Source organism: Natator depressus, chromosome 5, assembly GCF_965152275.1.
Source record: "Natator depressus isolate rNatDep1 chromosome 5, rNatDep2.hap1, whole genome shotgun sequence".
Lineage (NCBI taxonomy): Eukaryota > Metazoa > Chordata > Testudines > Cheloniidae > Natator > Natator depressus.
The window spans coordinates 76,136,073-76,160,870 of NC_134238.1; the positions used below are offsets into that span (position 1 = coordinate 76,136,073).

General features: G+C 40.3%; 1 protein-coding gene across 2 annotated transcripts; it reads left to right on the forward strand.

Moving 5' to 3' along the window:
• Positions 1-1,499: 1,499 nt before the first annotated feature.
• ZNF475 (zinc finger protein 475) lies at positions 1,500-24,170 on the forward strand. Of its 2 annotated transcripts, XM_074953027.1 has the most exons (6): positions 1,526-1,629; positions 6,382-6,423; positions 6,779-6,903; positions 8,523-9,467; positions 15,966-16,146; positions 23,266-24,170. In XM_074953027.1, exons 4-6 carry the CDS (start codon positions 8,757-8,759, stop codon positions 23,415-23,417), a joined length of 1,044 nt encoding a protein of 347 aa, XP_074809128.1. In that variant the 5' UTR covers positions 1,526-1,629; positions 6,382-6,423; positions 6,779-6,903; positions 8,523-8,756; the 3' UTR covers positions 23,418-24,170. The 2 variants fall into 2 exon arrangements, with proteins under 2 accessions (XP_074809127.1, XP_074809128.1); XM_074953026.1 differs by lacking the exon at positions 6,382-6,423 and having other exon boundaries at positions 1,500-1,629.
• Positions 24,171-24,798: the final 628 nt, after the last annotated feature.

A 24,798-nucleotide genomic window follows, 5' to 3' on the forward strand; every position in this document is an offset into this window, starting at 1 on the left:
AGCATTTAAATGAAATGTAACACGGGATATCTCGGTATTCATCTCTTTTTGAAATGTACTGTGAATGGTGGCGTAACAAGCAAATTCCGTTAATTCATATAGCTAAGTACTGGTGATGGACTCCTTCAAAATCATCCTAATTACCTTTTGTTCCTTGCGGAACTGCAACTTGTCAAAAGACATGAAATTTTATTAAAGATCCTTGGGTCCTGATTCTGTCATCTCAGATCTGCTTAGGCTTCATCAGGGGAAGTTTGAGTCACAAGACTGAGGTCCCAGTTATGCTGGTACGCCCTGAATATGAGATTTGGACATTGGACTATAACCTATGAACTATTTCTGAAAGAACTCTTTACAACTACAAAGCTCACCATCTCTCCTATGAATCTGAACCTCAATGAATCAAACTCATGTCTGTATGTATATTGATCGTTTAACCATACTCTTTCTCTCTTTTGTTTTTTAATAAATTTTAGTTTAGTTAATAAGAATTGGTTGTAGCATGTATTTGGATAAGATCTGAAACATTCATTAACCTGGAAGGTAATGTGTCTGATCCTTTGGGATTGGTAGAACCTTTTCTTTTATATGATTAAATAAGATTTACAGAAATTTTCATCATATTTGACGTGGGTACCTGGATGGAAGCCTAAGCGGAACTGTGTTGTCTGGACTTCTGAGTAACCAGTAAGGTAATAAGGAAGCTGTTTTATGCTGGCTTGGTAAATCTAAGTATTGGAATATCCACCAGTTTTATGGGGATTGTCTGCCCCATTCTTTGCAGTTCACCCTAATTGAGTGACCATAGCTGGCTCCTCACTAGGAACCCCGGTCACAGAGACATACTCAGTCAGTGGGTTCTGAAGAGATCTGCAGGGCCCTCAAGATAGAGGTAAGAAAAACAGCCAAGATTGCCCAATATTTACAGGCAACTGTCCTGTGAAGAAGATTAGAGGGGTAAAAAGCTGTACTAGCAGTGCTGAAGAAGGTGTGTGCCCAGGAAGTTCAAGGCATGACACATGCACTGCTGACTGATTATCTAATTTGAGGGTATCCATCTACATCTCCTACCACACACTGACATCATACATGTTATAACTATATAACAACTTGTGGGTGTGGGCAGGTATTCCAGCGGCAGTTCCTCCTGCATCCTACACATCCTCACCTAATGTAGGTCAGTGATTATGGAGTATTTGCAGAGCGGGGAGAGTTCTGTTCCCTCCTCTTTACCTGGTGTAGGTCAGTGATAGAGCAGCGAGAGGGAGATCTGGAGGGAGCTCCAGCTGCTGCACCCTGGCATCCCACTCCACTGAAGATGCTTATGGGGATTGCAAAGACACCCTCCCATTGTTTTTTCCTGAACACATCTCCTCCTTCCTTTTTCTAACCAAACAATGAAGCTGGCCAATCAGCTTCTGAGGAGCTCTGTGAATTTACATTTGTTGACACGTTGCTGGGCAACGTGGGGGAGACAAAAGGGAGACTCCCATTACCATAGCAACAGAAAATGCTAACCTTCCAAGTCCCGAAAGAGAGAAGGGACTGTGCTGCTTCCAGTTCCTTGCCCACTCCTGGATGCTCACAGCGGGGATCAGTATGTAGGGAATTAGGTGCTGAAATCACAAGGTAAGTCAGAAAAAATTACACATGCAGAGCAGAAAAAATGTGGGTTGTTTTGTGTTCTTCTAAACCTGCTGTTTAAGTTAACCCCAACATACTGTAAAAATTCCAGGGCCCAGAAGTGGGGGGAGGGGCGCCCTGGGCTTCAGCTGCAGGGGGCACATTGGGCCCCCAGCTTCATCCCCCTGGGGCGTGCTGGGGCTCGAGGCTCCCAGCTTCAGCCCTGTGGGGTGCTCTGGGTGTCACCATGCCTCAGTGGGTCAGAGTTGACAATACCAGATTCAGGACAAACTGCTGAGAAATATGGCTCACATCCCAAACTGGTAGTTATTCTATAATTAGATATACCAATGCCTGACTCTGCAACTGACCTGCTGTATGACTCTGGGCAAATCATTTCACGTCTCGGTGCTGCTGTTTCCCCTCCCACCCTTTGTCTGTTTTGCCTATTTAGATTATAATCTCTTCAAGGCCCAGGCAGTCTCTTACTCTGTGCTTGTATATTGCCCTGCACACTGGGGCCCTGACCTTTTCCTGAGCCTCGAATTGCTATTTTAATATGAATAATGAATTATAATAAGAATGTCCATGCCTCATGTGATGTTGGAAACCTGATTGCCATGTTGTAATTTCTGTAAAACCCAAATGTGATGTCACAAACGAGATTATAACTTTTACTTTAGCCTGTTTGAGACGCCATTCATTTTCATGGATTAATGTGAAAATAAATATGGAGTTACAAGTGGGAAATGACGCCCTCAGACATCAGATAAAGGATAAGCAGCAAGAGCAGATGAACTCTTATATGATGGTGAAGGGAAAAAGGCAATAGGCCAAATTCTACAGGCCTTATTAGGTGAAACTCCCATTAAAGTCAGAGGGAGTTTTGACTGATTAAGGACTTAAGTGTGTAGGACTTCAAGTTAGTATTTTATAAAACAGAATGTTTTTTGGAAGGTATAATTAGTTTCACTTATTTTTCATTTTACTGTTGAATAAGCAATAGTCTATCCTGGCACCAGGAGACCTTATGCTATGTGATCTTCCAAAAGATACATACTGTTCTGTGGTTGTGAATTGTCCATGTGGCATTCCTGCTAAGTGCAAAGGTGAAGTGTTGAGGATTACTAGCATTGGCCCTTGCTAAGCATAGATGTGTTTTGTTGGCCTAGAATTCAGTTAAGGAATCCAAACTCATAAAATGGCCTACTAATGGGTTTTGAGGGGTTTTTACATAAGAGAATCTAGAGAGGTTCCAAGTTCCAACACAGCCATGAAAGAAGTCCACAACAATCAGAATAATAGCCATGTCAGTGAGATATGCTCCTCCTGAACCTAGAGCCTTTCAAACTGAATGCTTGACCCACACATAAAAGCTAAGAGAAAATAACATGTATTGGTTATGATGCCATTGTTACAACTCTTGATTAGGATTAGTTAAAAAGTTTGATATGCTACAAGTCCTGTTCCCCATACAGAACAGGAATGTGGGTGGTCAAACTTATATTGATTACACACTTTTGATTCTGGTCTGTAATACATAAAGTGTCACTTTCAGCCTGAAGCCATTGTATTCCATATGTTTTTAATTGAATCAGACTAGTTCATTATTTTTAGAATTGCTGCTCTCAATGGGAACTGCAGGGGGTCTCAGATATTGGCTAACAGAGCTATATAAGATAGCAAACCATAACTGGTTTCCAATGTTGTATCATTTAGAAAAGAAAAAAATGTTTTATTTTACCTTTTACACAGAAGCATTAATTCAAAAACCTGAATGAATTCAATGTATTTTATGATTTAAGCTAGAGAAAGGGGGTTTTGAACTCTTCAAATATATTTTCAGTTCACACTGAATTTGTATTTACTTTCCAACAAACAAAGGTCAATTTGGCAGGAAGAAATGTAGATCAAATGGTATAATCCCCATAAGGAAGAATAATTCTGTAAGTATTTCAACAGAGAGCTTGGGAATCCAACAATAGGTTATATTGTTAATATGTTGTTTATAGCTTCCTTTATTGTTTGATTCACTGTTAATAATAAAATAGCTTGAGTCAGCCAACATTCTTCATGTGGGAATCAGTGTATTGCTTGATGTTACTTTCAAATCCTTTCAGGTAACATAATAATCAATCTGACATAAACCAGCAAATAGAACAGAAGATGATGAGTACAACCACACCAGGTTCAGAGGCTCTTTAAAACTTAGCTGAACTTTCAGACGTTCACTTCCCCTGACCCTCCAACAACCATTATCTCCTCCCTCCACGTGACCCGTTAGTGTCTCCATTTCCTTCATCCCGATAAAAGGCCTTGGCTACCTTCCAACTTGTGTTCAATGGGTAGTCCTCCTAAAAATCCCTTTCTACTATTTGAAAGGTCATGTAGTTACAGCAACCTTATTGCTAGGCTCTGTTGGCCAATGAATTCAAATCTGGAACCATGTGCACCTGTTGTGGAGCACACCCCACCACACATTCAGTGACTAAAGTCATTTGTAGGGTGAAGAGTTGAACCCCAGGGAAGTAATTTCAGAAAGGGCCAGAAAATTCAGAGCCCTATGAAAGGTAAGGGGCTTGCAGACTCATTATATATACACAATATATAAACGTCTGAGCGTCTTGAACATCTGAGGTTCTTGTCAACTGCTGGAAATGGCCCACCTTGACTATCACTTCAAAAGGTTCTTCCCCCCCCCCCCCCCCCGCTCTCCTGCCGGTAATAGCTCACCTTACCTGATCACTCTCATTACAGTGCGTATGGTAACACCCATTGTTTCATGTTCTCTATGTACATAAATCTCCCCACTGTATTTTCCACTGAATGCATCCGATGAAGTGAGCTGTAGCTCACAAAAGCTTATGCTCAAATAAATTTGTTAGTCTCTAAGGTGCCACAAGTACTCCTTTTCTTTTTGCCAATAAGTAAAAATTATCAAATAACTTTGAATAACTAACAAATTGGTAAAAGTCTAACTCTCTGTGGATAATTTGCAAACAGAAAAGGGAGCTAAATTTGTCAAATAGTTTGTTGAGAATAAAGAAACAAGAAAAGGAGTACTTGTGGCACCTTAGAGACTAACCAGTTTATTTGAGCATGAGCTTTCGTGAGCTACAGCTCACTTCATCGGATGCATAGCATATCGTGGAAACTGCAGTCTTCTGCAGTTACTGTTACTCTGAAATTTGTTGAGAATGGTATTCACATAGCTCACCTTGCATTTAATAGGACTCGCATGTAAAATACATACATAAATCAAGGGGACAATTTACAGAAACTATAAGAAAGGCAAAAATCACAATATTCAAACATGCTGAGAGCTGAATTCTTGAAAGTGAATAGCCAAGTCCTTTGCTTCAGAATTTGCTCCCTCTTGTGATTGTCCAGAGCCTGGCTCTGGGGCCATTAGGAAGCAGAATGGTCAGATAGTTGGAAGATCTAGATTTTATCCCTGACACTGCCACAGACTTGCTGTGTGAGCTTATGTCAGTCACTCAACCTCTCTGTGCCTCAGTTTCTTCATCTGTTAAACAGTGATAACAGTACTTATCCTACATGCTTGTTGTGAAGCTTAGTTCATTCATGTTTGTAAAGGCTTTGAGATCTTCCAATGTCAAGTACTACAAAGGTACAAAGGATTCTGGTTGTTGAATATGTAGCTGCAGCAGAAGATGCATTTATCTGAGATGGTATTTCACTGATTTTAACAGGTTTAGTGTTCAGAGCATAGGACTAGTAGTTAGGAAGTACACAGTCCAAATCTTGGCTATTCCACTGACACTGTGAAGCTTTGGGCAAGTCACTTAAAATCTCCTTATCAGTTTCCCTAGCCGTACAGTTGGGACAATAAAGCTTAGTTTCAACCCGTGAGGATTAATTAATCAATGATTTAGTGTTTTGAAATTGTGAAGCAACTTGAAATTTGATATAAATGCTAAGTAGCAATCTCATTAAAAGCTGCTGGGATGTTCATTGTGCTTGGTATTGGTCATGGGAGTGAATGGTCTCTTATGACCAACTGTTAGCAATACATTTCATGATGGTTGCAATATAAGTGATTACATTAATAAACAGGAACACCCACACCTATATTTGAATACTCAGATCAGCACTTAGGCATGGAAAATGGGCAATTTCTTCAAAATCTAAATATCTTCTTAGAAAATGCCTGTTTTACACATTTAAATGTCTATCTGAGTATCCAGATGTGGGATCTGGATATTCTAGTAATGATTGTGATCACGTGAGTCATTTAGCATTTCATGTGCAGTGCTGAACCCTCTGAACTCTCAGTAAAGTAGGGCATGTTGAGGGTGTTTGGCAGTGCAGCTTATACAGTGAAGTTTTACTCTGAAAAGTGACTCCGTAAAAACAGCATCATGCATCTCTGTTTTTTGTGCTTCTTTGTTTTTAATGCCTCCATTTCATGCATATTCCATTTGCTATGTTTACAAGTAAAACTTGCAAGACCCTCTTGGGTTCTAAAAGTCAAGTTGGGTTCTTTTTTCTGCATATGCATCACCCCCATTAATAAAGTTCATCTTCAACAGAATTGCTCAAGCATAGCTGAGAGCAGAATTTGGCGCTGCTATGAGAACCGGCTTTGCAATTCTGCTGATGATATGGAACTCAGAGGAGAATCCATCTCCCACTCCCACAATTGTGCTGTGCTAACAGGCGTAGACATTAATAAAGATTTATTTTGGTCATTAAGGTTCCATTTCCACAAAGTTTCACTGAAAATTTCACTTTCAGGAAACCAAGTTTGAAAATTGAGCTCAAGGAGTGTCATAAATGGTAAGCTGAAAAAGTACAGTTCCAGCAGGAATCTGTATTTTTATTGGTATACAATCACTGTACAAAATTAATCCAAAATGAACAAAATATATGGTTGTATGTTTATTTTTTATTTAGTTGTTCCCAGAAACCTTGCTAAAATTACAGCCTAATATCTTGTATCAAAGGATGTACAGTTTATTTTGTTGCTTTCTCCAAGGAAGTGTTATGATTCAAACTTCATTGTTAATTTAATTTCCCAGTTGCATGGTGAATTTAAAGTTCAATTAAAAAAATACATGTAGTTCAAAACTTCATATTAATGGTTTTATCTAGTCTGTCAGTTACATGTCTTGTATTATTTTCTTTCATGCAGAATCACCTTCATCTGCCTGAATGCTGTCTGGATTTTCAAATTTGTTACATCTGTGGCCATGAATTTGTCTTCCAGTCAACACTAAATCAGAAATGCTTTGAAGGATGATGTCATGGAGATAAAAAGTAATTTACAGCAAGACATTAGTTTAAATGTTACATATGCAAAAATGATCAAAATACAAATCTTAGATCAGATGGAATGGTCAATATTTCCTGTATTTTCTTGAGATGAGGCACATAATATTTCTATCGTGGTTGACTTCAAAGATAGAGTGGGTTTTTTACTGAAAAACTGGTTTTATGACAAGTCAAAATTTTCAGTATTTTTAATGTTCCTTTTGGATGGCAGGAGCCCGATTCCCCTCTTACTTACTGATTTTACTTCAATATAACTTACTGATTTTACATCAATATAACACAGATTTACATCAGGTTTAGACGAGTATAAGTGAGAGGAGACTTTGACCTTGCACTGTTATATGTAGTCTCAGACACGGGTCGTTTAAAGTTTTTGTTTATCAAACTTAAATGTGATTTGATAGTATTGTTGTTCCTTTAGTAAAATTGGGAAAGCATGGTAATCTTTCATGACCAAACTGCACAGCAGGGTAAGTGGGTTGTGAAACAGGAGATTTCTGTTCTGTTCTCACCTCATCTACAGTCACTTGCTGTGTGGCCCTAGACAAGGGTTAAACTCAGACCCGCTATAAGCAGTTAGGTCAATGGAATGCACCCACTTACATCACTTCTGAATTTAGTTCTCTATGCCTAAATTCTTCCTCTCCAAAATAAGAACAATACTTCTCTGGAGCACAAGGATGTTGTGAGTATTAACTAATATGTGTACAGCGCCTTGCGATTCTTTAACTATAGATGCTGTAGATATGCAAAGTATTACTATTTTAAGAGGAGCATAAAGATGAAAACCGGGGAGGCAAAAACTTGTGCCTCTGAGGAAGACAAGTGAGGGGCAGATTGCTCCTCCCACAAGGAACTCCAGGGAAGGAAAATTCTATAAGGGGAATCCTGTGCCGTTACCTCCATGTTGTTTCTTTGGGGGAAGGAAGGCAGATTTCCATAGAAAGCAAAGGCCTTCTGCACAGAGCTTTTGTGCCTCTGCTTTGATTCTGGGGGCCCAGTGGTCCCTCTCCATTATCTGGCACCTGGTTCCAGCGGAGCTGTGCTTCAAGGAAAAGAAAAGCAATTTCGCAATGAGTTAGAGCTTTTTAAAATCACACAGGACAGAAGAGAGAGGACATGATGTATGACTCCCTGGACTGCCCACCCACCCCACACTCATCCGTGGACCTACAGAGAGCTATCTGCAGGGTCATGGGTTGATGAAGGGTGGACACTGCTGATGAGGGTTGTGCGCTAGCACTGGGAAATTTCATGAAGTATCATTTTGGTCAGGAATGAAAGTAACAAATTCTGGGTTATGTTTACAGTTGTATGAAGCTCAGCAGCTTTGATTCACCTGGGTTCATACAAACCTTTTATCCATATTTTGCTTCTCCTGGCTTTGCACCCCACAATTTTACAGTTTTGAGTTTCAGATTTATATAATAAAATAATTTAGCAGATGACACTGTGGGTCGACCATCTTATATGGCCTTGCTTATTTTTATGGGGCTTGAAAGTATAGCATGGTGGTAAGGCAAATGGAATCTACTTTACCCCTGGTTGCCAACCTTTAACAAGAGATAGTGTTTATTAATTTCTTCTTATATAATTTGTTTCAGGATAAAACAAAACAAAAAGGCAAAGCAAAAAAACTGCAACAAAAAACTTCCACAAACCCTTGTCACTGAAACATCACAATCAGATTGCTGGAAATATGCCTCAACTCCATGCAGCTCCCTTATACTCTGATAACTTCTGCCCTGCGAAGCAAAGTCAACAAAAATGAGCATCACATTGAAAAAAGGCCATCTCAAGTAAAGTAGAGAGAACATTCCTGGAACATTGTATTCTTCATGGAAACAACTGTAAAGAAAAAGAGTTTGAGCAAGCATAATAAAAGTCCGCCAAGTGCTGGAAGGGAACCTGCTAATATCTCTACCATCCTGCCTTCAAAACAGATTGCGACACCCAGTGTGTCAGATCTTCCCACAGTTTTGCCAGAAATAGTGAGTTTAGATTCCATAGTAAAAGCAAGCCCTGGAAAAAGGAGACCAGGCACTGTAATAATATCAAAACGGTTGAATACTACAAACATGTCTCAGAGTCAGTTGAAGCGCCCAGTCATTCCATCAAAGAGACCCGGCTTTAGAGTGTGCTATATCTGTGGCAGAGAATTTGGGTCACAATCTCTTGCCATACATGAACCCAAATGCTTGGAGAAGTGGCGTATTGAAAATGACAAATTACCAAAGCATCTCAGAAGAGCAGAGCCTGCTAAACCTCAGTCCCTCACTGGTGGCACCTATAATATTAAGGCTGCACATGAGGCAGCTTATCAGAGTGCTCAACCTCAGCTCTTACCCTGTGAAAACTGTGGTCGCACTTTTCTTCCTGATCGTCTCCCTGTGCACCAAAGGAGTTGCAGACCAAAGGATGGTGGCCTGGGCCCTTCAAGCTCTAACCCTCCTAAATCTGTTAAAGGCCCTAGCTCTGGCCTTGTATCTGCAGCACATACTGATCAATCTAGTAAAGTTCAACAAAAAAGTGGGGCCATACCAGACAAGGTAAATTATTATGCATATGACCTATGAAAGAGACATGATTGTTTTGCTATAGATACCCCAGAGACTAGAGATGAGTGAACTTTCATCAGATCTTAAATTTCAAGGCCTACTTTTTTCAAAGGCATCTTTTTGCTCCATGCAAATTCTTACCAGCTGAGCAAGAGTGGAGTAAGGGGGGAATAATGTGTTTGGAAGGGAAGGCATAAAATATTCTAATCCTATTTATCCCTGTTTCTTTGATCTTACTTGTTGAAAGGAGATATTTGGGTTCTCATTTTCATGTTCCTGTGGGAGATGTATCCCCAGAAGAGGCCATTAGGCACTATAGGTCATTAAGAGATTATGTCAAGCTGCTTAAGCAGGCTTTGCATTTTCTAGTATGTTTTAACAGACATCAGATGTTTGTATTTAATTAACACGAGCCCTAACGTTTTCTTGGACTTTAATCATTCCAGAGATTTACATTTTTTAAATGTTAGACTTAACCATGAATAAAATCATTGGGTTTTGCATGTTCAAAGCCAGCAACTCAGAATACAATGAAAAATAAGTAAACAGTCTGCAGTTTTTCCACCGAATTTGATGAAGGAGCCAAGATTAATGGGACCAATTCTAACTCCAATTTATATGCAAGAAGCTACATGAGCATTAACAAAATGGAGCCTATATTTTTTTGTCTCTGTACCAACTTTGGAATGGTACTTTATTTTGGCTGAATTTTTTTTTAAAAAACGCCTCAAGTTAAGCATCTAGATCCATAATTAGGTGCCTAAATGCGTGGCCTGATTTCAAAAGTGCTGAGCATCCAACTTCATTTGATTTCAATGGAGTCACACTGCTGTAAAAAAGGGAACATGCATGGTCCAGTGGTTAGCGCATTAGTCTAGCATTCAGGAGACCCATGTCCACATCCTTATTCTGTTGCAGATTTCCTACAAGACCAGGTAAGTCACTTAGGCTCAGATTTTTAGAAATATTTAGGTGTTGCTCTGCTCAGCATTGCAGTGCCTAATTCCCATTTTGGTCACCTTTGAAAATGGGACTTAGCCATCAAAGTTATTTAGGCCTTGCAGTGCTGAGTGTGGCAATGCCTAAATATCTTCATAAATCGGGGCCTTAGTATCTCTGTGTCTCAGTTTCCCATCTGTGTGCGTGAGGAGGGGGCTATAATAGTACTTCCCTAGCTCACAGGGGTGTTGTGAGGACAAATACATTAAAGATTGTAAAAGTGAGCTGTAGCTCACGAAAGCTTATGCTCAAATAAATTTGTTAGTCTCACAAGTCCTCCTTTTCAGATACTACAGTACTAGTAGCTATATAAGTACATAAGATAGATAGACAATGGTGAATAGACAGTAGGATTCTTCACCACATGTTCACATGGCATAGGATATATGAAGTAATGCAAAATGCTATATAAATGCTATGGTTGTAGAAAAAAGTACATTAACCTTGTATTGTTACATTGTATTATCAACCAAATAGCTTGTATCATTATGTAATATAGTGTAATTGTACAATGAAATACTATTATAATGCATATGAGTTAAAGTTGCTCTTTGTGTACAATTTCATGTTTACTGAAGAAGAAAAATTAATTAAGAGAAAAATATTTTTTAAAAAAATTAAAAGAAAAAAAGTCCATAATTATAGTGATGTACAGAAAAGATTCTACGGAAAAAGTGACTTTGTAAAAATGATACCCTCTTACTCAACAGATGTGTGTGCATTCAATCACATCTGCTGACTTGATTCGCAAAAATAAGTTATTACTGCTTTTTACTCCTCTTAATACTGCACAGCCAGTGTAGCCAAGATGACGTGAACTGGATTTTAATCTTTCTTGTGCATCATTACTTTGTTTACTTATTTCCAGTCAGTTACACCTGTTCATTCCACTGACATTGATGGGGGCTGTACAGGTCTGACTGACAGTGTAATATTAGTGATGATGCACAAGATGGAAAGAACCCAGCTTGATTTTCAGGTCTGAGGATGAGTTTGCAGTGCTGGCCACAAGAAAAGAAATCTCTTCACTGGTAAATTGAATACATCTAGTATGGGAATTCTTCAGCAGTACTAGAAAAGGAACCATACACTGCATTTTTACATTTACAGAACCTCTCTTCTGTGTAGACCTGCACTTTCAAAGCAGAGATGGGAGTGGAAAGAGAGAGAGAATTATAATGGGAACATCATCTCAATTCTCTGAATAGCATAAAGACCACACAAGAAATAGACCATCTGTAGAGCTTAATTTTTAGTCATCTTGTCCAGTTTTCACTGTATTTTTCCAGCAAATACTTGTAACTATTGTTTATGTTGCCAGCTACACAACAATTTACTAATGTGTTAATATTATGTTAAAAATAAATAATGGCTAATTAAGTAATAGCAAACAGCTTTGCAGCATAGAGGGAAAGAGCTGGGCTGGTGGCAGGAGAAGTTTGGAAAGTACAACATGCAGTCATACCTAGTTAATGCAAAGTAGAAAGAGCTGCATCTCAGCCCTGTTCACCTGACGGAATGTTGCCTCAGGGCATGTCCTTTGAGGGACAGGAGAAGGATCAGAAGAAATTAATAGAGGGCTTCTTGGTGAGGAAAATAATCCTGGGCAGTCCATGTTATATTTATCCAAACTACTTTGGTCCAGAATCAGCAAGTCAATTAAGCACATGTGTAAAATCAAGTGTTTTGCTGAATGAGGTCCTTTTATGAATATTTAGTAAAATATATATATTAAGAGAGTCTCTGTGCCAACGGTTACATTAACATTTATAATCAGAGACCATCAATAGATTCATAGATACTAAGGTCAGAAGGGACCATTATGATCATCCAGTCTGACCTCCTACACAACGCAGGCCACAGAATCCCACCCACCCACTCCTGCGAAAAACCTCTCACTTATGTCTGAGCTATTGAAGTCCTCAAATCGTGGTTTAAAGACTTCAAGGAGCATAAACTTGCATACCCCAATTCTGGGCTAGCACTAGCCAGAGGAACCTCATGGCTGCTCTAATTTGTCCCTGTTTCCAGTGGTCTAAAGGAGTCATTACAACTGAGTATCACTGAAATGAAGGGATGTGCTGCCACACACCTTCCCCTTTGCAAGTCCCCTGTGCGGGGAGTTGGATCAGAGGGTGAGGTAGGGTCAGTTATACAGACTCTGCACCACCTGGGGATTCCTCCACACTGGAGAATCCTGAACCAGTTGGTACCACTAAAGCACCTCTTGGGCTTCTATGTGCCACCAATGCAGGATAAAGCAACCATGGGGAAGCAAACAATCTGGCCCACTGTTTTTATGCTAGCTCTGATTTTCTTCTAATCCTCTGCCAAGTCTGTTGTCCAGCTGTAGAGAAAGCTAGTTGATGTATTACTGATTTGTTAGTTCAAAGTTGTTTTTTAATCCAAAGTATGGATTTTAATGGAAACTATGGACTCATTTACATTAATTGAGTCTGACGATATATAAACCAAACAATAGCCTATGCCTAATTGACTTTCGGAGATTAAATCAGTTCTGAAATCCCTCTTCTTGGATCCTATTTGGATTATATAGTGATACATTAAGATGTTGTTAGTAAGGCACATAATTATATTATTTAAATCCAGTCGTGTACTACAGAGAATGCACTACTCTTTCATAGAAAAAAAAATGGTTGCTACTTCCTATGCAGATGGATATTAATGAAGTGCTATAAATGTTCTTTTTCTGCTTTCTTTGGCAACAGATGGTGATAACTTTAATCCTAAAATCCTACCAGCTGGATCTGTAGCATCTGGTGCTGCCATCTGCTGTTTATTCCCTACTGTAATGTTTTACCCACAAAATAAAAATGTTAGCCACCTCTCTCTTCTGCATTACTGTACATTTTAACACAGAATCAGTCTGGCACTCCAGCAAAATCTTTATTTCACCTGATCTTCCACAAAACTGTGTAATGAGATCATAGAATTAGAACTTTTTCAAATAGCATGTATTGCCAAACAACATGGGCCTGCTCCTGCTCTCATCGAAGTCAATGACAAACTCTCCATTAATTTCAGCAGGAGCTGATTTGGACACTTTGTTAGAAGGTAATTCACAAAAATATGAGGACATAGAAAAGGATAGATAAAAATGGACAATAAAACATTTGAATGAGTTTCATTAAGAAATATCACGATGGGTGTGGAGGTTCCCCTCTCTCCTCTCTATAGTACCATGCACTTTACTTCTGAGTTTCAAAAAGGTAGCACTTTTTGAATAAAATGGAAAACTCAGATAATTCCCATGCGATTACATATGTATTTATCTACGGTGTCAAACAGAATTACCTTTTTATTACTACACTTAACTAGATAAATATAGGGGTCAGTTCTGGCTTCTATTCTACACCATTCCTGTCAGTATGGCCAGTCCCGCACTGAGGTCATTATGATAGCCTGTGACAAAGAGACAATCTTTCTGATACTAATAAGATTCATACTAGAGAGACTTCCACCCCTACGCTAATGTCCTTAACTGTCGGACAGGTTGGGATGGGTGAAAAAAAGTCTGCTTTCCAGGAGCCTGATTCTGCTATTAATCTTTTATACTTCTTTCTCTGCTCCATTGTTCACATGTGAGCAGTGCTGGTCAGAATTCTGGTACCCTGTCATTCAGTTAGGTAGATAATTTGATGAGTGGGAACTTTTGGCTCGTCCAGTACTAGATGAAAAATTATTATGCTCTTAAGGGAAGTTTGTGACCCAGTCAAATTGAATGCCATAACAAATCAAAAATATACCTCTCAGGTAAGTACTATGTTCTACAAAACAGACTTGGAAAAAGAAATTACTGTGCATATTTTGTTCATTGTTGAAAATATATAGCCTTTGAGTTTAATAATTGTATTCATGGTAGTGAAGACAATAAATGGTCATAACCTTGTAAAAAAGGACACTCACTAGAAGAAAGTCTTAATGACTTTGTCAGGTATTTGGAGCTATTTTTATGAGGACATATTTCCTCATGACATTGGGCATTAATGTGATCACTCTTTTTACAAGTGAAAAACAAAACCGTGAACAGTAAGTAGCAGACTGTTTAGTAACTGTCCTATGAGTAGTCTGGGTTGGAAAATTCCTTGAACTGGGATCTGATGATTTCCAAAAATAATTTACTTCCAAACAACGATCATTCAAAATGTGACATTTGGGCAGGACAGTTTAAGGAGGAATAGAAATTGATGTTAAATAGCAGTGGTTTTAAAAATCCCAAAGAAACTCACCATCACAGAGATTCCATAGTTTAACAATCATCTCTTATTACAAATAGCAAGGAGAATTTTCTTTCACATTTTGTATTTTAGTTAGCTCTAGTATGTGTATCTGTGGAGGTAGGAGAGAATTTAACATGTAGCATGGGTTCAGGACAGGTATCGTGCCATCCTGAAGGTGATCTAATTCAGTTCTGATGTTTCTCTCTGGTCTTCAGTTTTCTTTAGAAAAATATTTGCATGCTGTTGAAAATTATAATAAGGAGCCATTTTTTCTTACATTTTTTTAACGTGCGTTTCTAAATAAAGCCCATGTAGACTTCTGGCTACAGTACATCTTTTATCAGACTTCCCTACTCTCCTCCACCAAGGTGCTTCAGCTATGATCTTGAGGGACAATTTCCAAGGCTTGGTTAGATGTGCTTATTCAGTCTCTAGCCTTTCTGCTGAGAGTGCCAGAAAGAGTGCCAACTGCAACAGTGAGTTTTGTGATGAGGATGTCTTTTTGTGATGTGGCTGGCACAGGACTGAGACCACTAACTCGTTCTCACATAAGCCACAAGCAGTCATCCAATGGCAACTTTTTGCAGTGTTGTAGCTCTGTGTAGTTTGAAAGCTTGTGCCTTCCACCAACAGAAGTTGATCCAATAAGAGAGATTATCTCGCCCCCCCCCCCTTGTGTCTATCCAATGGTAATGATGGCCTGTCACTTCAGAATGAAAGTGTGGTGGATCTGAGATAAAAAGTTACCCCTTTCCCCTAGGGAAACCTTTTTAAAGAGAAAGCTATTTGCTTTGATGGTGACCCTTTTGTGTTCCCCCCAATATCATTGGAGGTATCTTATTTTAAATAATTATTTTCTCCTGAGTTAAACTACTCTTTTTCTGCTTGATCCCATACTTAAACTATAATTTTTTATTTAGTATGCTGACCCACTGCCATGGGTATGACTGTGATGGTAGGAGTAGAAGGCTTTAAAACTAACCAGTCGAAGAATAATGAAGTGACATCCATGAATTTTCAGCCCAGAGTCTGGAGCATCTACCTGCTCAAGTGGCCATTTAATAAAGGAGGGACCTTTATGGGTTTAGGGCCTGAACCAAAGCCCACTGAAGTCAACAGAAAGACTCCCACTGATTTTTGTGAGCTTTGGATCAGTTCCTTAAATATGATCATTTTCCATTAAAATCGTTACTGTCTAAAATGAGTTCTGAAAACAATAATGCTTCTTTACTGCAATTGTTGTTTGCAGCCGCCAGCCATCAGATGGCCACCCACTGTTGTTTGTTATATATGTGGCCGTGAGTTTGGAACTAAATCTATTGGCATCCATGAACCACAATGTCTGAAAAAATGGCATAACGAGAATGACATGCTACCCAAACATTTACGAAGACCTGAACCTAAAAAGCCAGAAGTCAGATCCTTAGGAGGTAAGCTACAGACCAAACAAGAGGAAATGGGAGGGTGTAAGTTGGAGGGAAAAAGTAGTTTTAAAGAGAGAGAAATGTTTTACATGTAATTTTGTGTTCATTCGTATGAAACAATCTATTTGTGATAGAGTTTAGCTTGTTTTAAGCATCCTATTTTTTCTTTTGCCAAATCAGTGTCAGTTACAGGTGCTCTGTGCCTCTCAAGTAAGGGCCCCTTATATGTCAATCCCTTCTGAATCTAAAACCAGCCATTTGCGATCTGCTTCGTAACTAAGTCCTTCACGGGCATTACTCTGGGCTACTTTCTGCACCATAGGAAGGCACATTTTCAAGCAGGACAGTTCATCCAAGATCAATATGCAAGTACAACTGTTACAGGGTTCAGGGTGCAATCCAGACAAGTTAGGGAGTGACTGTGGCCACTGGAGGGGCCACGCTGAGAATGGTCAATCAGGGTGAACCGCAAAGAATGGGGCAAATCCCCCAAACTGGTGGTTTATTCTTATAATTAGATTCACCAAGCCAGTCAAAAAACACTTTCTGTAAGACCTTACTGGTTACCAAGGAGCTAAAATATCGTTCCCATTTAGCAATCCAGCCTTTGGCTCCCACCCAGACAGCCAGGTCAAATATGGTGTGGATTACTTAAAATCTAAACCATATATAAAGTTCTACCAATCCCAAGAGATCGGACACATTACTAACCAGGTCAATGAATATTTCAGATTTTACCCAAATACACTCTTATGGCCAATTCTTATTAACTAATCTACGATTTATTTAAAAGGAAAAGAAAGCGTTACTGTGGTTAAAAGATCATTATACCTACAAATATGAATAAAGTTCTTAGGTCATAGCAAAGATGGTGAGCTGCTGATTTGCAAAAACTCCTTCCAGAATCAGTTTAATAATAGGCAATCCATGTATAGACTTTGTTCAAATTCTTCCATAAGAATTTGCAGGGACAGTCCAGGGTACCTGGAGACCTCAGTCTTGTGGCTTGAACTTCCCCTGAAAAAGTTTAAGCAGTTCTGAGATGGCAAGGATCAGGACCTAGAGTTCATTTATAGTCCTCTAGTAGGCTATGATAGCCTTTTGACAGCAGATAACAGAGCGGGCATTCCTTGAATGAAGAATAGGTAATGCACATCATTGCTTTGACGTAGATCTCTATTTACTAGACACAGACCAGTAACTAGCTGCATTTATTAGGATAAGGTTATTAACCATTCAAGCAGTTCATAGGTAATTTTACTACAAACTTCAGAGACATAAAGACAATGATATTATTACATCACAAATTTCATCTAAATGTTAACATTCCCTTTTGATCTCTGAATCCATAGAATATAGTAACAGACAGGAATAGATGTTTATCATCCACAAGCTAATATGGTTACACTGTTAACATCTAACAAGATAAAAGTAAACACAGACAAATACAATTAGTATCTTCTTCTCATTCTCTAATAATACAGGTTTACATTTCAAATAATTTAATCTACTTTAACATGGCTTTGATAACTATCTACAAGAATGGCCCTGTTTACCATTTCAATACTTCTCTAATACATCCTTAAGGTTGATTTTGGGTGTCTACAGCCCTCCTCCCAGCAGCCTCCTTTCTGCTACAAGTTCCCTGAATGCTATAAAATCCCCACCTGTCCTGAACAGATGAGTTTCCTTTGATTAGGGCTTTCCTCTCAGCCTAAATGTCCTCCAGTTTGCAGCCTAATTGGGCCATCTGACCTATGTTACTCTCTTCAGTTACGTGGAGAGCACACTGCATCACAAACTTCTGTTGTTTTGATTCCAACATACTTAATTTACATAGGAGACAGATAAATAGTTACCTTCTCTCCTGTCTGGGAGGGAATCTGTTTCTCCCTGTTTGGCCACAGACTTTAAAACATAGTATCAATGAGTCTCCATAATTCCTTATATAGTGTTAATACAGGCATTTCACAATGATATTAATCACCAGGGTGTCATTAGCTTTGAGAAAAGACCTCGGCTCTAAATACTTTTGTAACACAGTAATGTTGTATACAATCAGTTGATGCAACTGCTTATCACTTGAGCTTCAGCCCTTGTCTTTATAGACCCATAAACCTTTAAATGAATTCTTCTGAGGGTTACCCCTCAAAGTAAAATGTATTCAAGCTGTAAGGAAGGCAACAAATAGTCTGATGCTGAGGGAGCTCCATGCTCTTTCTTCCCCGGCTTGTGTTTGCTGAAATGCAAATTGTTCTGTTTCCTGCCATCTCTTCCCCCTGCTGTCTTGATGTTTACTTGTTGTATGTAAATTGAGGTAAAGACACCTGCCTTTAAAAATAAAAGGAGTACTTGTGGCACCTTAGAGACTAACAAATTTATCTGAGCATAAGCTTTCGTGAGCTACAGCTCACTTCAGAGCTGTAGCTTTTTGCAGATACAGAGTAACACGGCTGCTACTCTGACACCTTCTTTTGTTTAACATAGACCTGTTTAACAACTCTTCCTCACATACCTGTTTTAAACACTCTTTAGTCATAATTCTAGCATATATCCATATCTTTTAATACCCACAGGGTACATACATCACATGATCAGTCAGATATAAGTTTTCAAATGATACCTCACAAGGCATATTTTGTACAAAGAATTTAGTACAACAGCATGTAGGGTGTGAATACACGGGGTGCTTAGTGTCACACTGACATATGTATTCATTAGAACAAAATATCCTCAGGCAAGAGCAATTTGGGGACTAATACCTCAGCCAGCTTTCACACCTATAATGTTGGCCATTTAAAACCAAACTAACATTTGCCAATGGTAACCGCAAAATGGTGTCTGAGATACCAGAGTTTTAACCCTACCCTAGTGGTAATACCAATGCTAACTATGTAGTAACTATTAGCACATGTTGACATTTTAAAAGCAGCTACTGTATACACTACAGTACAGCATTTTGCTCTTCATTATATATATATATAGATATAAATTACAATACCTTATGCAATAAGACAGTTGCATTGATCTTTCTACTGTCTCTAAACCCTAATAGCTTAATACAAATACACTTCCCACTGTGACATATGGAAGCCTAACTACAGTGGAAAATACTGTATGTGACATAAAATAAACATTCATTTCCTCTCACTTATTCAGTTATTGCAATTTTGCGTGATTCTGCAAGTTGCAGAGTTTCCTCACTTCCCCTCCCCAGATCAATGAGAATTGGCAGTGCCCAGTGCCTTGCAGGATTGAACCCTTACATTTACTCTGTGCATATGTCTTCACAGCAGAGTTAGCTCCAGCTGTTATTTGAGTGTTGCCTGTAAACCTCCCTCCTGTCCACACATAAAACCCTCTTTCCCATCTTGAGTGATGCTTTCAGCCTGGATTTGCTGGCAAGCGTGAGGTGTGGGTTAGAGCCAGGGTTCTGCTTTCACTCGTGCTGGTGACCCACCCAGTTTGCAGTGAGGATGTAGGCTAACTCATTCAAAGTGTTGATAGCCCTCCAGTTCCTTCCCACATTTTCCCCTGGAGAGTGGCTCTGCTGACTACAGCACAAAGAACCATGGGATATGCTCCCAGGAGTCTCAGCAACAGATACAGGTGAGTGCAGCAACAGTGAGGACATAATAACTCGAGTATTGTTTTGCAGTATGGCTGCTCTCAGCCAGACTTGGCTAACCTGAGTGCCTGAATTAACCCAAGTTAATTCTGCAGTGAAGACATACTCTGAGAAGACATTTTCATTTCACTAGCTCTTTTTATGATTGTCACTTTTATTACTACATACCGGGAGTAAAAATAAGAGAAAAAGATAGAGGACTAGATCTGACAGAGGAGGGCATGGCTGGGTAAAAAAGGAATACTTCAAGGTTTTGTGGAACAGCAGCATTCTGAGCCACTAGCTATCTTGGGGAAGTGGGAAAAAAAGAAAGTATCTACTCTTAGGGCTTGGCTACACTTGCGAGTTAGAGCACATTAAAGCAGCCCCAGGCACCCTAGCTCACTACTCATCCACACTGGCAAGGCACGTAGAGCACTCTGACTCCACGGCTAGAGTGCTCCTGGTACTCCACCTCGGCAAGAAGATTAATGCTTGGTGCGCCTTGGCTGAAATGCCCGGGCATCAGTGTGAACAAGGTGTTGCATTACTGCACTCTGATCAGCCTCCGGAAACGTCCCATAATCCCCTTAAGTCAAGTGGCCACTCTTCTCATTGTTTTGGAATCGCTGCAGGAATGCGGATTCACCCTTGGAAAGCTCCGTTTCTGACAGCCGGCTGCTTATCTGCTCCAAGACAAAGCAACCATTACTGTGGAATGCTATGTGTGAGCGAGAGAGGTGGGGGGAAGAGAGGAGGTCTGCTGCTGTCTGAACTTACAAGACAGCATGCTGACATGCTTGCAGCCCCCCCAAAACCCACTCTCTCTCCCCCACATACACACAACACACTCCCTGTCACACTCCACCCCATCCCACCCCCATTTGAAAAGCACGTTGCAGCCACTTGCATGCTGGGATAGCTACCACAATGCACTGCTCTCTGTGGCCGTTGCAAGAGCTGCTAATGTGGCCACACCAGTGCGCTTGCAGCTGTCAGTGTGGACAGATTGCAGCGCTTTCCCTACTGTGCTCTACTCAGGCTGGTTTAACTCTGTCATAAATATAAAGGGAAGGGTAAACCCCTTTAAAATCCCTCCTGGCCAGAGGAAATCTCCTCTCACCTGTAAAGGGTTAAGAAGCTAAAGGTAACCTCGCTGGCACCTGACCAAAATGACCAATGAGGAGACAAGATACTTTCAAAAGCTGGGAGGAGGGAGAGAAACAAAGGGTCTGTGTGTCTGTCTATATTCTGTCTTTGCCGGGGATAGACCAGGAATGGAGTCTTAGAACTTTTAGTAAGTAATCTAGCTAGGTACATGTTAGATTATGATTTCTTTAAATGGCTGAGAAAAGAATTGTGCTGAATAGAATAACTATTTCTGTCTGTGTATCTTTTTTGTAACTTAAGGTTTTGCCTAGAGGGGTTCTCTGTGTTTTGAATCTAATTACCCTGTAAGGTATCTACCATCCTGATTTTACAGGGGGGATTTCTTATTTCTAATTACTTCTATTTTTATTAAAAGTCTTCTTGTAAGAAAACTGAATGCTTTTTCATTGTTCTCAGATCCAAGGATTTGGGTCTGTAGTCACCTAGGCAAATTGGTGAGGCTTTTTACCAAACCTTGTCCAGAAAGTGGGGTGCAAGGTTTTGGGAAGTATTTTGGGGGGAAAGACGTGTCCAAACGGCTCTTCCCCAGTAACCAGTATTTGTTTGGTGGTGGTAGCGGCCAATCCAAGGACAAAGGGTGGAATATTTTGTACCTAGGGGAAGTTTTGACCTAAGCTGGTAAAGATAAGCTTAGGAGGTTTTTCATGCAGGTCCCCACATCTGTACCCTAGAGTTCAGAGTGGGGGAGGAACCTTGACAAACTCAAAGCGCTCTACATCTGCATCTGCCCTTAAAGAAATCAGCACAGCAGGATGCACCTTTATGAATCTGCATGTTGCCTCACTCCTATGCAGTCCTACAAGATGTTGAGTACCTACTGTGAGGTGCTATGTGCCCACAGATCCCCAGGAGGCACTTGACAGCTTCCACAATATGGTCCTAAATGTCTGCTGCTGATAGGCTGAATAGAACCATGTTTGAGCAAAAACTATGTGCTCCCCACTCTCCTGTCCCCAAGAAAATAATCTTCCTTTTGTTCTTTTTTGCTAAGATGATTCCAATCATACAGAAAATGCAAACTACCACCCAAACCACACACTCACACACCCCACATGTCTCACAGTTTTATAAATGAAGGAGGGGGGTAGCCTTTTTGGTGAATGGAACAAGCAGTGTTCTAAAGAGAGGTACCAAAATGAGATCTGTTTACATAAAACTTTGTATAATTGACATTTTTTTTTTAAAAAAAAAATAAGTGTGACTGGAGAGAACCACTGGACTGATTGCAGTTTTTTTGTTTTCTGAATGCAACAAATGCCTGTAGGGAGAAAGTCACCTCCTTTCCTTTTCTGTCTCTCTCTTTTTATTCAATAAACTTTCCAAAGTACAGAAAATACACATTCATTTCCTGCAAAAGAAAGGGGTATTTGCCTCAGCCAAAGAAAGAAACACCAGTCGGTTGCTCATCTAGCAAAAAGAACATTAGGAACAGGCATATTAAGAGATCTAAGGCTTATTGTGGTTATGTGAACTGCTGGATATGAATCATATTAAAACTGCCTGGGCCCTTCCTGAAGAGATCCATATCGTGCCAGTGACAGAAACCATGGAATATTTTAAAAATGCATGGGAGCTTTTTTAAATAGACTGGTGCTCGCAGTTTGAAGACAAGGTGAAAGAAAACAAGGTTTTATGATACAAATTAAGTAGCTGAAATAAACTCCAGCTATTTCTTTAGAGCCTGATCCTGTACTCGTAATGCAGGTAAACTCCCACTGAAATAATTGTGAGTAAAAGTTGAATAAAATACTATATGTGTTTAGGAAAGGACTGCAGAACCAGTCTCAATGACCTCAGTGGGTGTTTTGCCTGAGTAAAAACTGCAGGATTTGTCCATAAGAGGTTTTGGGCTAATCTCACTCCTATTCAAGTCAATGGCAATACTCTTGTTGACTTAAATTGGAGAAGAATTGGGCCCTTTGCTCAGACAAGCACAGATGGGACATACCCAACATACATTTCCTCCCATCCACTTGGTCAGATAATACAGACTCATTAAGCAGAACTTGAAATAAGGCCAAGAAAGTGAAACTTTGCTGATAATAATATGTATATAGAGATGTAAATAATTAATTAAGAATTCATACCGTAACACAAAGAGCAATGTTTTCTCCTTGCTTTAGTACAATACAGAATGACTGAGTTTATAGTTAACTTTATTCAGCCCCAGGGACTATAAGCAGGGCTTTTTTTTTTTTTTTTTTTTTTTTTTTTTTTTTGCAAAAGCAAGATGATTTGGTTAAAACTAAAAGGCTCAGTCAACAGGTATTTCCTGAAAATATTTTCCATAAAGAGCTGAATATGGCTCTCCAGAATGAAAACTAATACTTTCTTTTCTAATTTTCCAGCCAAAGGTTTCTATGATCTTGATGCTCTAAATGAGGCTGCCTGGAACAGTGCCCAGAGCCAGTTAGTTCCATGTGATATTTGTGGGCGTACTTTCCTGCCAGACAGACTGATTGTCCACCAGCAATCCTGTAAACCGAAACCAGCAAAGTAAAGTACCCCCCTCCCCCCTCAAACACACACCTTCCAGCCAAAGCATTAAAGGAATAAAATCCTGCTTGGAAATAAAAGGCATAGCTCAGAGGCTCTGTAAAATCACAGTGATGTGGAAACATGTTCAGATCATCTCCTTGGTAAAAACAACAGTAGCCACTATAACATAGGCCAAATACAGTGATTTTTTAGCACATCATTATAGAAATGGAAAACATATCTCATCATTTTTTTGCTCTGAGGGGTGCAGCACAGAGCTCATTGTTCAGGGGTGCCAGTAAGGTGCCTTTAAGCCACCTCCTGAGCCTGTGCTATTCTGGGGGGATGTAGCGGGGCAGTCACCCTGCTCTGGCTCAGAAGGGGTTAAAAGCCAGCCCCTGGAGAGGGCTGGGGCTGAGAGAAAAGGCTAGGCTGATTGGGCAAGCAGCCACAGCTGGGGCCATGCCCCAATCAGGCCACAGCTGGCCCTATAAAAGGGCTGTGAGCCAACAGCTTAGGCCCTCTCTCTCTCTCTCGTGAGAAGGACCTGACTGCCTGGGAGCTGAGCAGGGTTCCTGAGAAGAGTAGTGCTGGGGAGCTCCAGCCTGGTAACTCCCCCGGCTGCAGGCCTTGTGCAAGGCCTACAGAAGTACTGGGGCTGCAAAGGGGTAGCCAGGGGTTAGGCAAAGGCAGCTGATGATGAGTGGTTTACAGGCTGCCGTCTGCCCCAGTAAGTGGGGGCTAGATGATGACTGGCAGTCGCCACTGAGGCAAGGTGGGGATAGAGGGTGGGGGTTGCCCTGGGAGGAGAGACCCAGAGTGTGGGGGCACTGCCAGGGGGCAGCACCCCAAGGTAAATGGGCATTGGGGTCTGGGAGGGACATGGGGGCTAACAGCAGGCAAGACACCAGCCTGCAGAGGGTGATCTGGAGGCTGGAGAGCTAATTCCCAAATTGACCAGCAGGAGGTGCTGTGCTGGTGAGTAATCCCCTTGCTACAGGAGATTACCCTTCACTCCAGAACGAAAGACCCCAGCAATCAGAAGAGAAGCACCCAAATACATAGCAGGGAACTTCCTGTCTCAAATAATTATGAGGGAGAATATCCTGCAGCACTCAGTGATGGTATCTGGGCTGTGCCTCCCTGCCCAACTCCCATGTAAATTACTTTTGGGGTTTAATATCCTCAGTTTTTAAGCTCTGACTGGAACTATCAAGCTTCCTACCTGTAGCGGGTGTAGGGTGAGTCACATGTCTTAGTAGCCCTAGTGGGGGGGCCAGCTAGAGGAGCCAAGTGTTGGCTGAGCGTAAAGCTTAGTTTAGCAGAGCACAATAATCTTCCTTCACACCAGCAGCTCCGTCACTCCCTCTTCCTGAGTTTTCCCGTTTCCTTTGTGGCAGATT